Below are 23,759 nucleotides of genomic sequence, written 5' to 3'. Positions count from 1 at the left end.
ATATCCAGTTTATTAGGGCAATTCTGACAGGGACTTCTAGGTTTATGGAAGGAATTCCAGAAATCTTTTGATTAGTAGAACTTGTTATGCAGCTCTGAAGAGAGGAATTGAAATACTGGTTCCCCTAGACCCACTCATGTGGTTGACTGCCATTTCCCTGTCTAGCCTTGACCTTTTCCCTCCACATTCCTCCTTCTTCCCCAATACCTCAAAAACATCTTCAGCAAGACCTGGTTTGTGACTAATTTGCTAATCATATTATATATTACCATGGGGCTTTTAATGTTTAACAAGGACAGGTCTACTTAGGGAAGTGGTAGTGCATCCTGTCATTGATTACAAGTGACAGTAGAGGATGGTATTCTGGTTTATACCTCAGTTTTAGCTCTTTTCCCCTTTTTAGAGATAAAGGGTCACTACCAATAATAGTCAAAGCTGCAGTTATCCTCCTCATGGGCTTATCTCTCCATTATTTTAATCCTTTCCATTCTAAAATGCTCCTATATATCAGTGCTTTTCAAATTGAATGTGCAAATGAATCACCTGGGGATGTTCTTAAAATGCAGATTGCTAATTAAGTAGATTTGGGTTAAGATCTGAGATTCTGCATTTCTAATAAGCTCCCAGGAAATCCCTACTCTATTGGTCTGTGGACCACAGAGAAGAAACACTCGGAATAATATTAAACAGAAATTGGTCCAAACTAAAACTTGGCTCTTGATTGTAATCTATAGGTCATTATTCCCTAAATTTTAAAGCAACTCTCTACACTTAGGTTGTCATGTTCTCTTCCAGAAGTTAATTGTCAATTAGTCTGAAAGTTGGATGTACTTTTAAAAGGCTTCTCAGTAATTTCAAAGGCTTCTGCCTTTTGGTTCCTGAACTTTAAAAAAAAAAAAAAAAAAATCACACCGTCAGAAAGTAGGAGATGCTGCCTGCCAACTAGTACAGGAAACTCCCAAGCTTTTACTGCATATTTGTGACATCTGAATTTTTCAAATATGATCTCTCTACTCATTTCATTATTTTCAGCCTTCTATGCATTGCATTTCTTCCACCTTTTTCACAAAATATAAAGCACGTATTTACACTATGAATGTATTGAAAACTTCTTGCTTCTTATTAATCCTCTCCACAGGTTACTTTTAAAGCCAAACAACTTTACTTATGGTGAATACATTCATCCCAAGGACAATTTTTTTAAAAAAATGAGAATCTCATCTTCCAGAATTCAACAATATTTCTGGCTTAGTGCAAGTTATAAAATCACATTGTTTTATTAACACATCAGTGAATAGAATTTGACCCAACCCTTGACTTCTCTATGTGTAGCACTCTGACCATGTATTAATGAGGAAAAAACCTATTAATAGAATCCAGAAAATGTACTACTAGTTGAGGGTTTGAGTATTCTAAAGCCTATTTAAATACAACAATGCTTTTAAAATAAGATTTATTCAACATTTGGAGAAAAGCTTCAGTTTAATAAGACTCATATTTAACATTTGGCCATAAGACTGAAAGTTAATGAGTCAACAGAATGTCTCTTGATGAGAAAAGACGTCTTTTTTTGTATGAAAGATCTGAAATTAAAAAAAAAAGAGCTCCATTATTAACAAATAGTCAATAATAACACAAACTATTTCAACTCAGATTTAGTAACTCAGAGAAATAGATCTTAAAAAAGCATTCAGCAGAGAAATAAAGTGAAACATTTCATACACATTCAAATTTCCCTTTATCTTTAAAAGACTTGGCATTAAGATATCTTTCTCCAAGTCACAATTTCTTCTTAAAGCTCACCAATCTGTAGTGACCTTCATCTTCTGAAATTCTATAACATCTGTACAGCTCAAATAGGAATCATCTAAAAACAGCTCACGGTACAGGTTATATTTTTTATGGATTCTATCTCCCCCAAATAGAGTATAAGCTCTTGGAGGGCAGACACTATCTTTTTCAATTTTTGTGATTTTTGCTTGTGACACACTAGTAATATATTTCAGTCTGCATCCAGTTTAAGTCAGTCTTTCCTTCCTCCCAATCCTGCTTTTCTCCTGTAACTCTTTCCTTATATTGTTCCCTAATCTAGAGGTAAATAGTGTTTCATATTCTAAAGCATTATTCCTATATTTCAACAAAAGTAAATCCACCTCCAAATTTAGCTTTATAGGGTTAATTTTTTAAATTATTGTATTTTCTGAAGACATCATCATAATCCATACAACATCAATTGTACACCCACAGTTTACAGGAAAAATTATAAAACATAGGTCCATCAGTTCTAAATGCAGAACATTTATTTGTTAGCTACTATCTCAGATTAAACATTATGTTATACAACTTACCATTTTCAGTAAAGCCCTTTGCTTATACAAAAGCAGACAAGTTATTACCAAAACAAATAATGAGACAAAAGCAAATGGTATCAAGAAAAATACTAAGGTCTCCTTCCATATGTCACCTAGGATTAAAAATCACACAAAAGGGGGAAGGATTAGATGTTTGCAATTATTTTTGAAACTAAATTAGTTTATAAATAAACCAGTAACTGATGAAGAACTGAGTTAAACTTGGCAACTTCTGCCATATTTGCTAGTGCATAGATACCACAGCTATGTTTGAGGATAGCATTCCTTTCATTTGTGCACTTTGTATATAGAACAATTACTTTACTAAATGTAACATCTCTTCATTTCATTTAGAAAAACACTCCCCAAAGCTCAATTCTTATTTTCTGATATGATTTTATTTAAAATTTTACCTTGTGAAATTTCATAACAAAATGATAAAATATAGCTAAGTGATTAGAGAAACAGGTCTTGTGTATCTCTTAACTCTTACTAAGTCAAAGGTTTATATTATATCACCTTATGCTATAGTGAGCAAGAGCTGGTGACAGGGTGCAGAATACATGACAGGAAAATATGCCATGTTGGCATGGGGATTATTTTGAGCTGAAGGCAATCAAGACTCAGCAGACTCAAGAAAAACATTTACCTCTCCCTTAACTACATAAAAGAATTTATAGATTAGGAGGCCTGGTCTGAGAGAGAGTTATTGCCAGAAACAACTTTTATTTGAATGACCTATCTGTATGGCAGGGCAAACATCTAATTACAGTAGTCTCCCCCTCCCCCACATCCTTATTCACGGTTTTGCCTTCTATGGTTTCAATTATGCGCGATCAACTGCAGTCCAGAAGCAGATGATCCTCCTTCTGATGTATCATCAGAAGATCAATAATAGCCTAATGCTATGTCATAATGCCTACATTATTCATCTCACTTCATCTCATCATTTAGGCATTTTATCATCTCACATCATCACAAGGAGGAGAAGAGTGAGTATAAGGTATTTTGAAAGACCACGTTCATATAAGACCACGTTCATATAGCTTTTATCACAGTATAACATATAACAATATAACTGTTCTATTTTATTAGTTATTTTATTAGTTATTGCTGTTAATCTCTTACTGTGCCTACTTATAAATTAAACTTTACCATAGATTATATAGGAAAAAACAGTTTATATAGGGTTCAGTACTTTCCATGGTTTTAGGCATCCACTGCGGGTCTTGGACTATATCCCCTGTGGATAAGAGGGGGGTCTATTGTATCAAACATCTCTCCTTATTGTCCTGTGAATTACCCTTCTCCCCCTTTGAAGTCCCAGGCCCCAATCCCATTCCTTAGCTCATGATGGCATATAAGCCTCAACTGCCCTACTTGCCCTTGGGTCTCATATTTCCATGGGGCCCCTGTACCTATGAAATTAATTTTTTTATTGTTAATCTGTCTTATGTCATTTTAATTATTACAGCAGCCAAAGAACCTAGAAGGCTAGAAGGAACATTTTTCCTCCACAACAGTTAGCATATTCAGCAAGATAAATTTTAACTGGATGGCAAGAATTCTCACTATGTCAGTCTCCTGGATCTCTGCCTACAGAGTCTCATGAAAGCAAGAGTGGTGAGAGTCCTTTTCTTTTCTGAATTTAGATTAGCAGGAGAAAATATCTATGGAACAAGTTCTTTGGGTATAGTACGTCTGATAAAGATTTGGTATTAGTACTTTTGTTTTCTATTGATCATTTTCCTCTGTTTCCCTTTGTCACTTTCTACAACTTGAGAGCTTGGCTTTATGACCAGTGAGAATATTCTGCCAACCAAAGGGTACATGTACCAGTGTGCATTTGGCAGACAGCTGAACAGGCTGTGGATCTGAGCTGACTGGAGTTAGGCCTGGGTCCAACTTAAAAACCAGAACTTGGGCTAAACTAGGTCTAGAGTGAGGTTTCTTCATCTGACTCTGCCAGCTGTCAGGGGAATTTTGTCTTAAGGGATCCCAGTCCATAAGGGGCCTTTGTCATCTCAACCTTCGTTGTCTCATTGTGATAATAAATGTCTTTGTTTTCTTATGCTGGATCTTGTGGGGCTGCATCTTTTGCACTCTCCTTTGGGATTCCTTTTGTGTCCATAGAGAGGCTTATTGGTTTGAGTCACTATTGAGATTAATAGATCCTACTTATCAATGGCCAGACAATGGATTTTTGAATTGGACTTCTACATTGAAATTTTTAGAGAGCATTCATCCTATTGACACCTGTGGAAAAACTAAATTAAAACTGGGACACAAAGGAATATAATGGCTAGCCTTAGGGACTCCCTTAACAAAATGAAGGAACAAAAATTAGAAAAAAAATTAAAGTCTACATCCAATGTAAATTCTCCTTTTCAAAATCTGGCTCCATTTGCTTAGTTCAGCTTCCCTTTTCCTCTAACATTTACAGAGAACACTCTTGCCTGATCTCTAGGTCCAGGGTATATGGGTTACTTGTGTAAATGCTGAAAGCTAGGAAGTGATTTTAGTAGAAGCACCCAAGAAGGGTGGTGGGGCTCAGTTTGCTATCCCTTATAATTCCTACTTTCCAGGGCTCTTTAATCAGGCTCTACCAGCTTCAGGTCTTCCCATACAATGTCCTTTTCAGGTATATCCTGGACCCCCTCTGCAAAGAATTCATGTCTCATGGACAGCAGCCAATCTTTTAAATTATAAAGCCCCTTTATCTTCACTTTCAGAAGATCATACCAATTTAGAGAGGAGTTGGAAAGATTCGTGGCCATTCAACCCCCCACTCACAAGGACCTTACTAGATGCTAAGGGGTGTCCTTCCCACCCATAAGTATAGTGCAGTTAAGAGACAAATCATATGGCTCCCTGAGAAAACTGCCCACCCCCCCAGAGGAAACAGATGACCAGAATTTCTCCTAGGCCCTCCTACAAACGATCAGCTGACGGCCAATGTTCAGGGGCTGATAGAAGCAACAGGAGATGCTTCCCTCCAACCCCGCAACAAAGGTGAACTGGTCCAAGTTTAAATTGTACACTCAGAAAGAAGGCCTTTGCTTAAAGTTTTATACAGACTTTACAAAGGCCCTATGCAAATTCTTCAACATCAACTCAAATGCCCTCATATCTATCCTTGAAGGAAGATTCCCGTATGGGCCTCTCCCAGAGTTGATGAGACCCTGAGGGATTTTCTGGTAAACTGCTACATTATTCCCTTAAACAGCCAAGGGAAACTAAAACTAAAATTAATTAAAAACCTTGCCAAATTCTGGAGCCTGCAAAGGGCATCTTGGGAAAACTGGTAGAAGCCAGCAAAGGGTGAGAATTCTTACCAGAGTCAGCTCTCACAAATCACTGTCCATAGTGCTCAATCAAGAGCAGAAAATAAAATTTCATATTGTCCCTTCCTTTCCAAATCCAGACCCATTAGTTATTGATCCTTTCTCTCCCAGAGATAGCTATATGCCTTCTTGCTTTTCTCATTTTGTGCCCTACAAACCAGGCTTGGATTCCTGCCTGCCTGGGACATGCAGGTGGTTGATTCTTCCCTTTGGCTATCTTTGGGAGTGACTCTGGATCTTGGGAAGATAATATCCTTTGCATCCTCTATGGGGCCCTTCTTACACCCAAGTGGGGTTGTTAAGTACTGCCAGAAATAACTGTTTGTCCTAGCTGAAAACTGACAAGATACTCTAAAGGATTTTTTAGTAGTTCTATGGTCAGAAGTTGGTCAGAAATTGAAAGCTGATATATGGAGCCTGAAAGAAATTATTTTAGGCCTCCTTCCCTAAACTAAGATGAAATTATGCACCCAGAAAGAAAAACCTTCCCAAGCCTTTGTAAAAGGATTTACTAAAACATTCTAAAGATCCCTGCTATAAAAAAGCAAATTGAAGGTAAGGTACTTGAATGGGTGGATCAATCTATGATATCATTTAGGCTACAATCCAATTCTTGGAGAAATTGAGAGTAACTGTCTTTATCTTACAAATCTTTACAGAACTAGAAATGTAGCTGTAGAAGTAGTTTAAAGTTCACTTATTACTTTTTATCACTCCCCAAACCTCCCCTCTTTATTTCTAAAGGCTTGTAAGTATTGTAAAAATTCTGGCCTTAGGACACCAAAGTCCTTGTTGGAGGAACGTGAATTCTTTCCCTGTGTCTTTGAGATGCAAATGCTAACTTTTATCTAGGTCATCTCTTTAAAGTACAAACTTAAGGGAGGTAATTCTTATCAGAAGAACACAAAAAGGAAAAGGTCATTTGAAACTTATAGGAATGCTTCTCACAAATACTAATTTGTATTATTGTACTTGATTCAATGGCAGTGATTTTTAAAATGGAAGCTATAAGTTCTCTGTTTAGGGGCGCCTGGGTGGCTCAGTCGTTAAGCGTCTGCCTTAGGCTCAGGTCATGATCCCGGGGTCCTGGGATCAAGCCCCGCATCGGGCTCCCTGCTCCATGGGAAGCCTGCTTCTCCCTCTCCCGCTCCCCCTGCTTGTGTTCCCTCTCTCGCTGCGTCTCTCTCAGTCAAATAAATAAAATCTTTAAAAAAAAAAAAGTTCTCTGTTTGTCTGTATATTTATAGGTGTTTATTTTTTTAAGATTTTATTTATTTATTTGGGGCACAGGCACACATGCAGGGGGAAGGGCAGAGGGAAAGGGACAAGCAGACTCCCTGCTGAGCTTGGAGCCCTACTGGAGCTCTATCCCAGGGCCCTGAGATCATGACCTGAGCAGAAGTCAGATGCTTAACCAACTGAGCCACCCAGGCACCCCTGTTTGTGTGTGTTTATATATATGTACTGTAAGGTATTTTTCTTCCTATGGATAGTACTGCCAAAATTAATTCGTAAAAGAATTCTATTTAAGCGACTTAAAGAAAATTAAGCATTTATATAAACTGAATTCTCAGAAATATAATAGAAACTAACCCAAATGAATTTCAGGTTTACATGATCTGGGAAAATATTGGGTATTAAAACTACTTTAAGTTTATTGGTTTCATTAAAACAGGCATGTCTTTAGAGTTACCAGGATTAAACATAATTCTTTTATTCTACCAAGGCTATTAAAGGTCAAAAGAGATCATGTTTTATCTCTTACAAAATTTATCAGCATGAAAAAATAGATTGAGATGATGGCTGACTTTGTTTAATGTCTCATCAAGTTTTTGTGAGTAATCTAAACATAACTGTTGAAAACAAGTGAATTAGATATATGTTTATGAAATAAGAGTTTTTAGGTGAAATTTTTAGTTTCCCCAAATCTTTTTGGTAACCTAAAACCTTAAAGTTTTGCTAAGTTAATTAAGTTAAATGAGGGATAACTCTAAATATCCATAATATATATCATAAATAAAGATCATTTTGGGAGTGTCTGGGTGGCTCAGTTGTTAAGTGTCTGCCTTCAGCTCAGGTCATGATCCAGAGTCCCAGGATTGAGCCCTGCATCTAGCCCTGCATCTAGCCCCACATCTGGCTCCCCACTCAGTGGGGAGTCTGTTTCTCCCTCTGCCCCTCCCCCTGCTCATGCTCTCTCCTTCTCTCACTCTCTCCCAAATAAATAAAATCTTTAAAAAAAAAAAAAGAGGGGCGCCTGGGTGGCTCAGTCGTTAAGCGTCTGCCTTCGGCTCAGGTCATGATCCCAGAGTCCTGGGATCGAGCCCCACATCAGGCTCTCTGCTCAGCGGAAGGCCTGCTTCTCCCTCTCCCACTCCCCCTGCTTGTGTTCCCTCTCTCGCTGTGTCTCTCTCTGTCAAATAAATAAATAAAATATTTAAAATAAATAAATAAAGAAAAGAAAAAATCATTTTTAAATAAGATAAAATACTAAAACATTGATTACTGAACATAGGTTTATCTACTTTTTTCTTCCTATTGCTAGAACAAAAAGACAATAGGCTCAAAATGGAGTCACTTGTGCTAAGCTCCACACCAGCAAACTAAGACTTAATATCTAACTTAATTACAGTTTCAGCATTCTGCCAGGGACATGACCTTTATCGAGTGTCTGGTATTACCTGATCAGTACTAGTGAGGTAATCTGCCTGGTAGGCTCCTGACCCCTTTCATCCCATAAAGGAAGGTGACCTTTCCTAAAATCCATGATTTTCCCCCTTCTGCTCATAAAAGCCTTCCATTTCATACAGCTCCTCAGAGCTCCTTCCTATTTGCTAAATGGGATGCTGCTTAATTTATAAATCTTACATAAAGCCAATTAGATCTTCAAATTTACACAGCTGAATTTTGTTTTTTAAACACTATTACAAAGAAACTAAGATATTTGGGTCTGTTGGTAAGCATGCCTTGTGTTATACTGAAAGACTATATTGTGAAGAAACATGTTTCTAGAAATTATGAAATGTATTCATAAATTTTCCAATCTAAAGAATGTTTGCATAACATACAGTTCACAATTGCTTCTTAGTTTCACTATAAATTAAGATTTCTAAGGATTAAGAATTTTAATTAATATATGTAATTAAAGCTGCTAGAAATAATAAAGAAAACATCTCTGTATACAAGGAAAGTAGGATATGTATTTTTGGTAAGAGAAGTTATGAGGAATGGAGATGCATTTTTTTGTTGAGGGAAAAGAAAATAATTTTATCCTAAAGCGAAACTGGTTGTTTCAGAAGGAGAAAGAAGAAAATAAAGGGCAAATAATATAGAAAACTGGGAAGAGAGAGAGAGAGAGAGAATCATACCTTGTGTGCTCGTTAGCTAAAATAGAATTAATTTATTACAGGGGTTATAAAATTAAGCTTTAAATTAAGTAATGCACTTACATAAAACTGGAACTTGATTTTCTTTTATCTGTTAAAAGGACAAATTTTCTTGGACTATTGGCCTGCTCTTGATAAGAGATTGTAAAAGGTTTTTAACTTTTAAGTAGTCTGCCTAGAAAGTAAAGATTTTGTGTTTTATCAAAGTAATTTCCTGTGCTTCATGTCTGGTCTTTGACAGTTAAGAAAACTGAATCTCCTCAATATTGAAAGAGCAAAGTTTTGATAATAACTATGTAAACTTCTATACTTTCCTTTGAAATCTTTTATTGTCACTTTGGTCAAATAAATAATTAAATATTGTTTCATAATGATACATGATCATATTTCATCAAGTGTCCAAACCTTTTGATATTTTTGACAAACTTCTTAAAATCAAATTCTAAATGAAGTCCTTCTGACTCAGAACTTGGGGATTTTCTAGAGAGTCCCTGGAACATCCCAAAAGATATGTTCTCTCTTCTTATAAAAAGTGAGATGTTAAACTAATTAGGCTTATTTGCTATGTTACATTACATGGGAAGCATTGTCAAATAAGTGAGGCTTAAACTTCCTAGATTTTATTTGTGTGGATATATGTTAGTATTATAAGTGTTCCAGAATTATGTGAAATTCCTAGAAATGTGGCATGTTTGGTATAATGATTGTCAGTCATAATTCCAGTTATTATCTTAAAATGTTATATGTTACATAAATAACCAAATTTCCTTGTCAATTCCATTGTAAAGAACTTTCATCAGATCTTTAACCCAATAAGCATTTTAAAAACTTTTTTCATTTACAGAGTTACTGTTTTACTCATATACTTTTGCAAAAGTATTCCTTCAAAAGTACTTCATCTTCAAGGAGATTCAAGGAAAGCACTTTTGACAAGCACAGGTTTCGGATAACTTTAAGATCATAAAACTGAACTAGGTAAGAATTTCCAGAACTAATGATAAAACTGGATTAAAGCCAAACAAGAATTACATGGGACTCAATGAACTGATGAGGATAATTATAATTTTTAAAACCTTTTGTTTGAAACTTTGCTGTTTTTTTAATGGCTTCTTTTTCCAGATTTAAAGAAACTTTTTTCTCTTGAGCTACCTACATCTTAGAGCAACTTGGTAAAGTGTATCTTTGTGAACAAAGATGAAACAACTTTTCTCCCTACCTGATCCCTCCAGAACTTGGAGTGAGTATTCTTATTTCATGGCAATCTTTGTGTAAGTTGAATGAGAAGCTGTTGCCTTGTTAACAGGACACAATTGAAAACATTGGTTATATTACTAAAGCTTTGACTACAAGTCATATTTGAGAGAGATCTACATAGACTCAGATATCACCAGACAGTTTTAAGGAACTAAAGTGGTCTTTCTGGCAATCAAAGCCCTTTGGAAAAAAAAATCAGCCTGGTGCCTTATTTACAGGGTTCCTGGCAGCATTACCAGGTAAGTAAGGAAGGTCACTTCCTGGCAGGTTTGGGAACCTCAGAAAATTTGAGGAACCTCAAGAAGAGAGGAATTCATCCAAATCTATAGTTAGTGCAAGCAAAGTCTAATGATGAAAATTCAGCTTGGCTTCATAGCCTCCAGAGGCTTTTAAAAATCCAATCTGAGATTCCTTATGAAAAGTTCCAGCAAAGCAGATTTAGAGGAGCCTATATGATCAATCATTATTCTTGTTGCACTTATGTAAATAATCAGGCCAAGTGTATTGAAACTAGACTTTGCAAACACATTTGTCTTACTGTGGTTCTCGATAAAAATGGAGTTGACTATAGGGAGGAAACTTATGTTTTATTTTATTTTTTTAATGTCTTTTTTAAATTTTTTTAAAGATTTTATTTATTTATTTGAGAGAGAGAGAGCACAGCAGGGGGAGCGGCAGGCAGAGGGAGAAGCAGGCTCACCTAGCAGGGAGCCCAATGCGGGGCTCGATCCCAGGACCCCGGAATCACGACCCAAGCTGAAGACACTGAGCCACCCAGGCACCCCAAAACCTATGTTTTAGTAATACACCTTTGTGGATATCAAATTCTAGTACTGTTAATTATCTTTGAGGTTTTGTTTTCTACCTATAAAATGGACTATATCTTGAACTCTTCTACTTTCCTTCCATATATGGCTACAACCCTCCAAACTGACATTTCCAATGTTCTCTCATCCTTCTGATTTGGAATCAATGAGAAGAAAAAATCCCTTTTCCTGAAGCCATGCAAGCTAAAGCTAAACAACTCGATATAAACCTCAAAGAAATCACCACAACAGCTCATGTATAGACAATCTTTATGCCTATTGCAGTGTGGGCTACTAAGAAAGATCATTAGAGACATTCAAACTGCAAACCAGGAAAATCTATCAGATTGCCACTTCCTGCCCTTGGTCCATCTAAAGATGCTTTAAGCAGTACATCTAGAAATCTTCTTGACTGGTTGCCTTCAGAAGTCAGAAACTGAAATCATAATCTGCCCCAATTACTAACCATTTTTTGTTTCCAAAGAAGTGCCTCTTCTTAAATAACCTGATTGCTTGCATTATAGACCTAACTTTTGGAGCCCACCTGCATCACCAACTCCTGAAATGAGACACAACTGTTTAACTAAACTGTTTCTGGGCTGCGAAACTTGAAGTTTCAAAGGCAAGACTGTAGAGGAGCAGAATACATGAACCAAAATGTGCCGCTTTGGCATGTGGATTATTTTGAGCTGAAGACAATCAAGACCCAGCAGTCTTTAGAAAAACACTTACCTCTCTCTTAACCATCTAAAGAATTTAGATAGTGGGCTTGCCTCAGAGAGCGAACTATTATCAAAGATAACTTTTATCTGAATTACCTATCTGCATGGTAGGGCAAACATCTAATTACCAACCATCTGCTCTTCTTATTGTCCTGTGAGTCCTATTCCCCTTTGAAGCTCTAGGTCCCTATCCCATTCCTTAGCTCATGATGGTATATAATAAGCCCTGACTGCTCTACTTACCCTTGAGTCTCATATTTTTATGGGATCCTATACAAACAAAATTAAATTTGTTTTTCTCCTGTTAGTCTGTCTTATGTCAAGTTAACTATTAGACCAGCCAAAGAACATAGGAGGGTAGAAGTAAAATTTTTCCTCCCCTACACTGGTCTTCATAAAAGTCCCTGTGTGAATAATGGAGCTAGTCTTTAAAGGTCATGTTTTTAAAGTTGTCTCATATTTTAGAGACTAAATGAGATGAGGTTGTTTTTCTTTTCTTTTTAGGATAATGTTTTAATGGTTCCTCTGCATAGCAAGAAATGAGCAATCACTAGACAAACTGAAAAAGTACAAAACTTATCCTTCCAAAACCAGTATCTTCTACTTATTTTGAAGTACTACAGAGCATCTTGAATCCTAGGCCCATACCTACACTGAAACCTACCCTCAACCCCACCATTTTCTTTGTCCTGTTCCCTTATGGTCTTATTTTTTACTAAAAAATTACCAAATTCATATGTTCAGCTCAGTTAAGATCTGCAAGATATAATCCAGAAAAATGACTAATAATCTAAGCTTTTTGGCACACAAAATTAACAGTGGGAAGCAGGCTTCTTTGAGGTTCCAGTTGCTTTCCCTACATACAGAGTCAATCCTAAAGAAGATGTATTTTCATTTCCAAAAGAAAGTATTGTCCTATACTTCTATTACTTGAAACATTCAATAAGAAATCTCCCCCCCCCCAAAAAAAGAAGAAGATATGTAGGAAGGGAAAAAGGAAAGGGGGGAAATCGGAGGGGGAGATGAACCACGACAGATTGTGGACTCTGAGAAAGAAACTGAGGGTTCTAGAGGGGAGGGGGATGGGGGATGGGTTAGCCTGGTGATGGGTATTAAAGAGGGCACATATTGAATGGAGCACTGGGCGTTATATGCAAACAATGAATCATGGAACACTACATCAAAAACTAATGATGTAATGTATGGTGATTAACATAACATAACATAATAAAATAAAATAAAAAAAGAAATCTAAAGAGTTAAGACCACATGTATCTCAGGAAATTCTTTGTTCCTAATCTCAAAGTTATTAAGATTCTACCAAAAGATACCCATCAGGGCAAAAGAAATCTCAAACATCAATATCACAGTTAAGATTGTATGTAATATATATAAAGGATGTATTATTTTGAGAATGTGGCTAAAAACTCACCATATCCACTTTAAACTATGCATTGACTAATGATAAGATATAATTCAGGATACGATTTTCTCAATGTCAGTTCCATAGAATCTCCAGATTTCTTATAGCAGTGACACAAATGAATAACAGAACCAGTAAGTGTTCTTTCTGATTCCATACATCTCTTGGTTAATTGAGTTCTCCCTTTCTACCTGTGTTTTCTTCATAGCCCTTAGGGATTATATGATACAGTTGGCTTCTTTGTTTATTGCTTACCTCTATTCAATATGAGAATAAAATATCAATTCTGTGAGGAGAGGGATTTTTTTTTTACTGTTGTATCTCTGATGCCTGAAAAAGTCTGACACATATTAGGTGCTTTTTAAATATTTGATGAATGAAAGAGAACAATATCAATATAATAGTGAGATAATAGGGGTGCTTAGGTGGGCAGTCGTTAAGTGTCTGCCTTCGGCTCAGGTCATGATCCCAGGGTCCTGGGATCGAGCCCCGCATCAGGCTCCCTACTCAGCGGGAAGCCTGCTTCTCCCTCTCCCACCCCCCTGCTTGTGTTCCCTCTCTCGCTGTGTCTCTGTCAAATAAATAAATAAAATCTTAAAAAAAAAAAATTGTGAGATAAGTCAAACAGGGATTCTATTATAATGGAACAATAGGAAAAGAGATGAATGATTGATAGATGCCAGTATCTGTCTGTATCTACATCTATATATGTATTTACATATCTATATACCTGAAAAAGTAATGCTGAGTTAATTTCCTTCACTTTTGAACAATTATTAGTAATTTCTGTTGATAAAACTAGTGTACTGTAAAGCACAATAATATTTTGCCTCACTCTCGAGGTTTTTTAGTTTATATTGTTATTTAATTTAAATGTCTTTTTTATCATAAGTCCCTTTAAATCAGAATTGGAAGTAAATCAAATTGCTTTTACTAATGATGATATATTAATTAGAAAAAATACTCATTAGGTACAATACTAGACACTCAAAAACAAGTGTAAGCTGACCTATCCTTGCTTTAAGATTTCTGTTCTCTTGCAAATTGAGAGCCTAGAAAAATATTGATTAAAATAGGGCTTCCTAAGAAAAGAACTAGCATATTCTCTTTACCAACAGCCAGAAAAACAAGAATGTTGATGACAGAACTATAACAAGACTCTTACTGAAACTAGTTTACTCCTAGTTAAAACTGAATATTAGATTTTCCATAAGTTTATGTTTAAGGTGCTTGCTAATTTATCTTCTTTATAGACTATATGCAAGAGCGTTTTGATTTCCATAATTACAAAATTCACTGAAAGAAAATAAATCTGCTAGCAAATAGCTATTTAGTTACTGCTCTTATCTCATACCTTTCCAGCACTGTTCATCACTCCACTCACTCCAGATTCCATCATCTGAGCAATACATATTCACTTTACTTCTTACCAAAAAGCATAATTTTTGGCTTTCATTTGATGTTCTTGTGATTTGTATCTCATTTTCAACTGTGGTAGTCTGAAAGCCAAGTAAAAAATAAATGCTATTATTTGATCTAATTGCAGCTAGATAGATCCCATTTGATTTGTCACTTTTGTAGTGGATTTTGTTACATAAAATATAAATATCAAATGACTAGAAAGCTATATACCAAATCTTAACAATGATTATCTCTCTGTATGGTGGGGTTTTTTTTTTTTTCATTTTTTCCTTCCCTTCCTTACCTATATTATAAAATTTTTCTATATTGATAATGGATCACCTGTAGCAAAGGCATGTGTGACAGAGCAAAATGCCTAGATAGCTTTCGTGTTTATGATACCCAGTATTTGGATTAGTGTCAAATTTCTCAGATTACATAAACTGGAAAATGCTACATATACTGAGTTAGCAAAAGGAGCCATCATGTGAATGTTATTTCTATGGAAACTACAGAGTTCATACACATAAAGTCTTTTTTTTTCTCCTTATTTTGGTTAACTCATATAAAAGCTGTGTAGCAGTGCTCAGGGCTTAGTATGAAACTTCTTCAGATATGAGAATACACAAGGCTGGATGATCTCAAAGGGAAAAAAAAATCACTGATAAATTGCTTCAGTTTTGCATTTCAAAGAACTGAACAGTATCTCTCATCTAAAATAACAGCTTCTCTTTTGTTGTAACTTTTCTTGGGAACCAGCATAATGTAATGGACCGGGAATAGCTGAGTAATTTGTAAATCATTTCACTTCCTTGCAACATGTAAATCAATTCAACTCCCAGTTTTCTCATCGGTATATGAAATTAATAGATTAGAACTAATGGTTCACCTACGTGTCTCCACCACTTTCTAAGTTGGAAACCAATGAATAAAATTAACATATAATAATGTAGGGCTAAAGGCATCATCACATTGTTGTTGCTGGGGGGTAATGAGTCTTGCAATCATTGTCTACTTCCTCCGTCAGCCCCTCTTCTGCACTACAAGAAATTCAGGTAGCCCTGTCAGTCTAATTCTGACCTGATGCTTGTTCCTCAAGAAGTGGTTTTTACATTTGTGTTGTTTTCCTTTCTTTTCTTTTCACCTGACGCCTCATCATAACCCATCACATACTTGTACTTTGGCAACTTTAATTCATTGGCACAATATTAGAAACAAATGACTACATTATCTCTAAATTCCTAATGTAGCTTTAAAATTGGTATGACTGGTTATGCTTTCAGACCACAAGCAAGCATCTTTCTTTTGTCCCCTACATTATATTGTTTTCTAGAAATTATACGAAGATACATGTCATACTCTATTCCTCATATGGATAGCAACTGATTCTGATTCTCATGTTTGCTTATTTTATTCAAAAGGCTATGTTAAAAAAAAATAAAAGGCTATGTTTATGATTTTCCCAAATAAATGCAATGTTCATACCACCCAGGTAGTATCATCTTCTGTGAATTCAATTTCATAAATGAAACACTTTGCTGGAATGGGTCCTTTAGGCATGCTCCATTTCAGGTTAATTTCCTCTGAATTCTTCACAGTAAGACTAAGGTAGTCTGGTGGCGAAGGTTTAACTGAAAAGCAAAAGGAAGCCATTTCAACATGGAGGTCATTAAGTTTAGCAGTAGCTCTTTTTTTTTTTTTTTTAAAGATTTTATTTATTTATTTGACAGAGAGACAGCAAGAGAGGGAACACAAGCAGGGCGAGTGGGAAAGGGAGAAGCAGGCTTCCTGCTGAGCAGGGAGCCCAATGCGGGCCCAATTCCAGGACCCTGGGATCATGACCTGAGCCGAAGGCAGATGCTTAACGACTGAGCCACCCAGGCACCCTTAGCAGTAGCTCTTATCAAAAGCTAGGGACACCTAGTAAGAGAAGCCTCTAGAACAAATCAATCGGATGGGTTAAGACTAATCTCTATAATGTGAATTAAAATCAAAGTTGCTTGCCAATCAAGATTGGTTTATTGAGAAACTTGGTTATTTTGGAAACTAAATTTTGATAAGTCACATATTGACAAATATTTAAGCCCAAAAGAAAGGTTAGAAGAGCCAAATCATTACAGTCATTTTTCCATTTGGTAGCATTAGGAACAACTGCCACAACCATTACTACTACTATTTTTATCAATAGCTAACTCTCATTTATACCTTATGATATGTCAGGCACTGAATCAGGGATGTCACATCATAAACTCACTCATGGGGGTGTCTAGATGGCTCATTTGGTTAAGTGTCGGCCTTCAGCTCAGATCATGATCCCAGGGTACTGGGATCGAGCCCCTCACTGGGCTCCTTGTTCAGCAAGGGAGTCTGTTTCTCCTTCCTCCCTCCCCCCACCACCCTGCTCATGCTCTCTTGCTCGCTCTCTCTCTAATAAACAAAATCTTAAAAAAAAAAACAAAAACTCACTCATGTCACAATAAACCTATGAAGTGTCCTCTATTATCCTCATTTTACTGATAAGGAAATTGAAACAGACATTAAAAGTATCTGGCCCAGGGGCGCCTGGGTGGCTCAGTTGGTTAAGCGACTGCCTTCGGCTCAGGTCATGATCCTGGAGTCCCGGGATCGAGTCCCGCATCGGGCTCCCTGCTCGGCGAGGAGCCTGCTTCTCCCTCTAAAACCCTCCCCCCTCTCGTGTACTCTCTCTCTCTCTCATTCTCGCTCTCTCAAATAAATGGATAAATCTTTAAAAAAAAAAAAAAGTATCTGGCCCAAAGTCATACAGCTAGAAAGTGGTCAATCTAAGATTCAGATCCAGGTATGGCTGACTCTAAAATCTGTTATTATTGTAACTCTTAAAACTAAGAACTCAGACTCAGAATATCCAACCATTTGCCTATTGAGATGTGGGAATAAGGGATTCTATAATTACTCCATCATTAACACTAGACAAAAATACTTTACAGCAGACCAACTCTTTGAAGCTGGGGAATAAATTGTAAATTCTAAATAAAAATCTAAAAAAAAATTATTCTTCATTCAATTCCTTATTCCTGTACTTTTATATTTTATATTTAATAAGAGCTTCTTCATATGCTCTCTTGGCCCTCATTTTCCTGGCTTTGTATTTCCGTAAGTTTCTCTATATCTTTGTCTCCATCTCTTCTCTTCCATGTGGTTGTAAATGGCCTAAACTAGAAACATCTCGAAGTTGTTTGACTCACCTATATTTTGAAGCTGAAAAATAAAATAGCTGGGTCTGATAGGATGGGATTCTGATGATCCATTAACACAGATGTAGAAATCTTTATAGTCTGATGACTCCAAATAGGGAAACCTGCATCCCATATTTTTTCCATTAACATTGATGTAATCAGTGCACTGTATTGCATGGTCCAAGCCCTCATACCTGTAAAAAGAGGTATTGTAAGAATTGTGCTTACCAATATCTTAAAGTATCATGGTATTCAGTTTTCAATTATCTTCAGATGCCAAGTGAATAAAAAAGTCATTTAATAACATGCAATATTTATTGAGCACCAGTATTTATTGATGTTGCTCAACATCCTATGCTATGTGCTAGGGATACAATAGTAAAGAAAGCAGACATAGTCCATAATTTCATGGAGATTACAATCTGGTGGGAGTCTTTACAAAATATCAAAGATAAGGCAAGGGTTCTTACTCATGTACTTAGGTTATGTTGACTTGCCCACAGGATTTGTGAATCAAAGAGTAAGATTTCTATTAAGAAAACCTGGGGTTTATATAGATAATGCTGGGTGATACTGCCTTTTTTATATTGTACTGGAGAACTTAGAAGAAAGCACATCTAATAAGCAGACTTACAAAATATTGTTATGTCTAATAAAATGAATGAAAGTCCTCTGAAGATATAATACACATCAAGAGATAAGCCTCAGAAAAGCCAACAGAGGGGTCAAAAAGAAAAAGAGCTGTCTGGCAAGTAAATATCTAACTTCCCATTCTCCTAGACAAGAAATGTTGCCATATCATTGAAAGTTAACCTCTTTCCAGTAATAAAGCTAGTGGGAATTAGGGTGGATTTCCCTACTGATTTTCAAAGCACAAATGCCTGGTTTGTTTTCCTAAATTATACTTTGCAATGCAAAATGTGACATCTGTAAAAGCAGCCAAAATCCCTTTTGAAATTAGGCCAATCTAGCAGCTGATCAGGTGCTGATACAAATAGCCAGACTTTCTTGAATTCACTTCATGCCAAGTATTTAGTTTGTTTCTGTTGTTGTTTGTTTTTTACCCCAAGTTGTTATTTATTTGCATGAGGGGGGTAATAAAAGAACTTTATGATAGTGAAAATATACTTTATTTTTTAACACAATAGCTGCCAGCAGCTAGAGACAGGGAAGAAAATACAAGCATTCTATAATAAGTTTAATTTCCCTTTTCAAGTAGCAAAGTATTTATTTTGGGCAGAGTTTGCAAAGTTATAGTCTCTTGGTTAGTTTACCTGATTATGTTTGGGAGACTTGAGTTCTAGGCTTGACTTTACCCCAGATTTACTATGTGCCAATGTGAAGCCTCATGGCACCCTTATTTTCCAGTTTCTAAGATGTCAGTATTTATCCCTCACTACTAAGATGAGGAAAAAGATATGTTAAATGTGAACTACAATGTATAAAAGGGCAGAGACTTTGTCTTATTCATACCTTTGGCCTTTTTATCTAGAACAGTGCCTGGCATTTAATAATTGCTTAATATTTGTTGAATTAAGGAACAAATAAATTAGACTGTAGACATTGACCCAGCCAATTCCAGATGAAGGAACTGAGACCCCAGAAAGGAAAACTGCTTGCTCATGACCACCAAACTCAATGATGCCAGAGCAGCCATTAGAACCCAGTTCTCAGTATTCTCAATAGCTTATGCCTTATCACTTATATCTTATGATTTGTCTAAAGAAAAAAGCCATGATAATTTGGGCTTGAAACACAAAGAGTAACACTTTGTCCTCCTTGCTTTTTTATGTTATTTAATAAATGAATAAATTCTGTTACATATTTATCAATGTACCAATACTCTCATTTGTTTCATTCATTTAAGGAATATTTTGTGATGATCTACTGTGCGATGTAGGCATCGCACAGCATAGATAGTGAAGAGAAATGTAAGAAACAGTTCATGCCCACCAATCTCTTAAAAATTTAAGGGAGCAGACAAAGCACACATATATGACAAAAATTTAAATGCCATCCAGACTAGGAATTCAGAGCCAAAATAAGCAATAGTTCAGAGAAAAACTGAACAGAAGCAGATGTGATCAGTAAAGAGTTAATGAAACTGAATACCAAATGGGCCTTGAAAGATGGGTAAGAGTTAGTGAGAAGGCCAAAGGCATTCCAGATAGTAATTCACACAAAGACATAAAAGATCATAACATGGGTGAGAAAAAAAATGTAGGGATGGGTCTAAATGGAGTGGAACTCTCACTGGTGACAGTAGAAGGTAATATTGGAAAAGCAGTGATACAGTGAGGCAGAAATTTGAATGTCAGACTCGATTTTTATCCTGGAGGCAATGAATAGCCACTGGAAGTTTTTGATATATGAAAATAGCAATATAGGAAGATAAATCTGGCTACAGTGTGCAGAATGAACAGGAAGGGAAGAGACTAGAAGGAGACCATCATTTGGGAAACTATGGCAGTCATCCAGGTGTGGAATGAGGTCAGCCTCCAGTAGTGTTCTTATAGTAGAGATGAGAAGTAAAGAACAGATGTGCAACCTTGGAAAGGAGTGTCAGAATGCAGTGATCAATGTTATCATGAAACAATGAAGGAATGAAGGAGATAGAAGATTCAGATGGCTCTAAGTTTAAAAGCCTCAGTGATCGTTAAAAAAGATAGGGAAGTCAGGAAAAGGATCCAGTGTTAATAGGTACCTGTTTTTTTTAAAAGGAGAGATTATAGAATATGCCAAAACTTTTTAGGGTATAATCCTATATATCTAAAGGATACAAAATTTAATCCAGTACAGGAACAGTGTTGTATTCCTTATATCACCCATAGAGTGACTTCCAGTAGCTACAGCCTAAACCTACTTACTTCCATCGAAAAACCCCAAATAATTGTAAGCAACCTTCATCATAAATACATCTCTGAAAAATAATAAATTTAATTTAGTAAAAATACTGTTACTCATACTATAATTTTTATAGATATTTTCTTAATGTGGAATTCTTATTATAAAAATACTTACCAGTAAAACAATTGGTAATTGGTATCAAAATGGACACCCATGCCAGATTTCCAAGAGCAGAGTAAATATTGCCAGTTGTAATATACACAGTCCATATCCTGAATTTTAGTTTCCAGATTTCCTAAGGAATGAATGAACTGTGAATGCTTGAAAGGCATGGTGATGAATCATTTGGGAAATCACTATGCAATTTTAATTCATTTCTTTTGATCTCTCCATTTCATTTAGCAATCAATATAATCAGGAATATTCCAAAAGGAAATTGTTAGAAATCACTTTACTGTAATGGGGCATGTAAAAATCAAAAAACTTTGAGGGCTCATTTAATGGTACTAGTGTAAGCATATGCAAAGGTACTAAATTAATAATTCTAGGACGCTCTGAGCAGTTGAGCAAATATTCACATACATATTTACTAATATGGCCTCAAAACTGGGGACTATATTAACCTAATAAGATGCAGGTTTTGCCAAATTTGTTTGCTGATTTAAAGGATTCAAAAAGGCCAGTCACCCACTCCTAAGAAGAATTCTATTTGTTGCCACACTTTCACTTATACATACAATCTGCTAAACACAGGTTAAGGGCTTTATGCCCTATATGGATTGTTTTGACAGCATTAAATATGAAAAGAGAATTTTATTTTAACCTTGTGGTGATGTCCAATAAGTAGTTTCTGACCATGAACTTCGAACTTCTGATCCATTGGTGCATTGCGCTGGCAGAAGCGCGTGTATCTTTGCTTCAATAGCTTTGTTAAGATCAAACCCATCTTTGTAATGTAGATTCTTGGTAATAATGGTCTGTTTGATAAGGAGATGAGACAAAGCCAAACTTATAAACAGTGACAGCATCATGAGCCACATTATTAGGGCTAAGAAGTCCCTGGAGTGTTCCCAATATCTAAGAAATTCCTAATGATTATCTGATACAGTGTCCTAGACTTCCAGTCTAATATTCCTGGCAGGCTCATTTCTGCATACTATATCATCTGATGAGATCATCTGAATCTGAACTTCTTATTCAAAATAACCCCAGGGGTGCCTGGCTGGCCTAGTCGGTAGAGCATGCGACTCTTGATCTTGGGGTTGTGAGTTCGAGCCCCATGGTGGGTATACAGCCTACTTAAAAACAAAGAAACAACGATGACAACAACAACAACAAAACAAAACAAAAGAAAACCAAAAATAACCCCAAAAAACTTTGGAAAAGAGAAGAGTCTCTATGGCAAGAACTTGAGCTATAATGAACTTGAAATCAAGAGATAATTTTCAGATACCATATGCATATTACATGACAAATGATCTAATCACATTTCAAATATCACTTGAACTCTTCAGGAATCATATACAGTAAAATCTTGGAGGTAACTGGAGAAAGCCAGACAAATTGTGAGCTCCGAGAGGACTACAATCATGTCATTTATCCTTGAATTCCCAATATCTAGCCAAGTGCCTAGCCCAAAATGTTGCTCAATAAATGTTGTATTTGAATTGTCTCTTGAAACTATCTAAACTGAATGAGGAAGGTTAACAGTATGCCTCATACAACAGAAATCTTTGAAAGAACACGCTTGACTATGTCATTAATAAGTCAATAAACTTTCATTGAACACTTACTATAATATATGCAAAGAACTATGCTGTGTTCTGTGGGATAAGTACAAAGAAAAATAAGGCTTAATTCCTACAAAGAAAAAGCTTATGGTCCAATAGCATATATAAGACCCTTTTATACAGGTATGTAAGTAACTGTAAAATACAGTAAAATGTGTAAGTATTCTTCAAGTCCATATTCCATGGATCAATTTTTTTTTCCTGTACTTCTAATGGTAGTCTTAATACTGGGTGGGGTAAAAATAGATGTGGCAGGATACACAGGAGATAGCAGCAGGCATGGCAGCTTGTTATTTCTTAATAATAGCTATTGCGGGGGCGCCTGGGTGGCTCAGTCGGTTAAGCATCTGCCTTTGGCTCAGGTCATGATCTCAGGGTCCTGGAATGGAGCCCTGTATGGGCTCTCTGCTCAGCAGGAAGCCTGCTTCTCCCTCTCCCTCTGCAGCCGCTCTGCCTACTTGTGTTCTATCAAATAAATCTTTAAAAAAAAAAATAGCTATTGAGATACAGGAATCAGAGTGGACACTGACATCGAAAATTACAAGAAAGGTCCTAATAATCACACCGATATTTCAAGTGCATGCTTTACTTACCTTCCAGTGCTTGCTATCAATGTTTCGGTATTTTAATTCATATTCTATTGTGCATTCCTTAAAATTATCCAGAAACAGTGGAGGTTGCCATTGCAAAGAGAGATAACCTAAATATCCAGGGTCCACTATCTCAAAATCCTGAGGAGGATTAACTGAAATAAAATCAATAAAATATTTTTACTTTTTTCCTATATCTTATGACAAAACTTGCTAAACCTAGATTACTTCCATATGTCCATCAGGTGGTGAATGGATAAACTGTAGTACCTCTATACAATGGAATATTATTCAGCCATAAGAAAGAATGAAGTACTGATCCATGCTACAACATGCAAGAGCCCTGAAAACATTAAGCTAATTTGAAAGAAGCTAATCACAAAAGATCACATAAGACCAATTTATATGAAATATTCAGAATAGGCAAATCCATAGAGACAAAAGTCAATTAGTGGTTGCCAGAGGCTGGAGGAAAGGAAGAATAACACATGACTGCTGTATAAATATTTGATTTCTTTGGGGGAGGGGATATAAATATTCTGGAATTGAGTAGTTGGGGCTATTACACAAGTATATTGTGAAGATACTACAGACCACTGAACAGTACACTTTATAAGGCTGTGTTTTATG

General features: G+C 36.1%; 1 protein-coding gene across 5 annotated transcripts in view; it reads right to left on the bottom strand.

Annotated features, from left to right (window-relative positions):
* Positions 1-1,436: 1,436 nt before the first annotated feature.
* Positions 1,437-23,759, bottom strand: part of IL13RA2 (interleukin 13 receptor subunit alpha 2) — a 107,161-nt gene continuing 84,838 nt past the window's right edge. For all 5 annotated transcript variants that reach the window (XM_081808376.1, XM_081808374.1, XM_031039560.2 and 2 more), the window contains 8 exons: positions 23,133-23,284; positions 21,573-21,726; positions 20,924-21,044; positions 17,912-18,096; positions 16,173-16,318; positions 14,641-14,785; positions 2,349-2,464; positions 1,437-1,583 (listed from right to left, as the gene is read on the bottom strand). In XM_081808376.1, the coding sequence (XP_081664502.1) occupies positions 1,533-1,583; positions 2,349-2,464; positions 14,641-14,785; positions 16,173-16,318; positions 17,912-18,096; positions 20,924-21,044; positions 21,573-21,726; positions 23,133-23,284 (1,070 nt within the window). In that variant the 3' untranslated portion in view covers positions 1,437-1,532. The remainder of the gene's footprint in view (positions 1,584-2,348; positions 2,465-14,640; positions 14,786-16,172; positions 16,319-17,911; positions 18,097-20,923; positions 21,045-21,572; positions 21,727-23,132; positions 23,285-23,759) is intronic.

The sequence above is a fragment of the Leptonychotes weddellii genome, chromosome X (genome assembly GCF_054177405.1).
Source record: "Leptonychotes weddellii isolate Sample4059 chromosome X, ASM5417740v2, whole genome shotgun sequence".
Lineage (NCBI taxonomy): Eukaryota > Metazoa > Chordata > Mammalia > Carnivora > Phocidae > Leptonychotes > Leptonychotes weddellii.
This window is presented reverse-complemented; position numbering and strand designations above follow the sequence as displayed.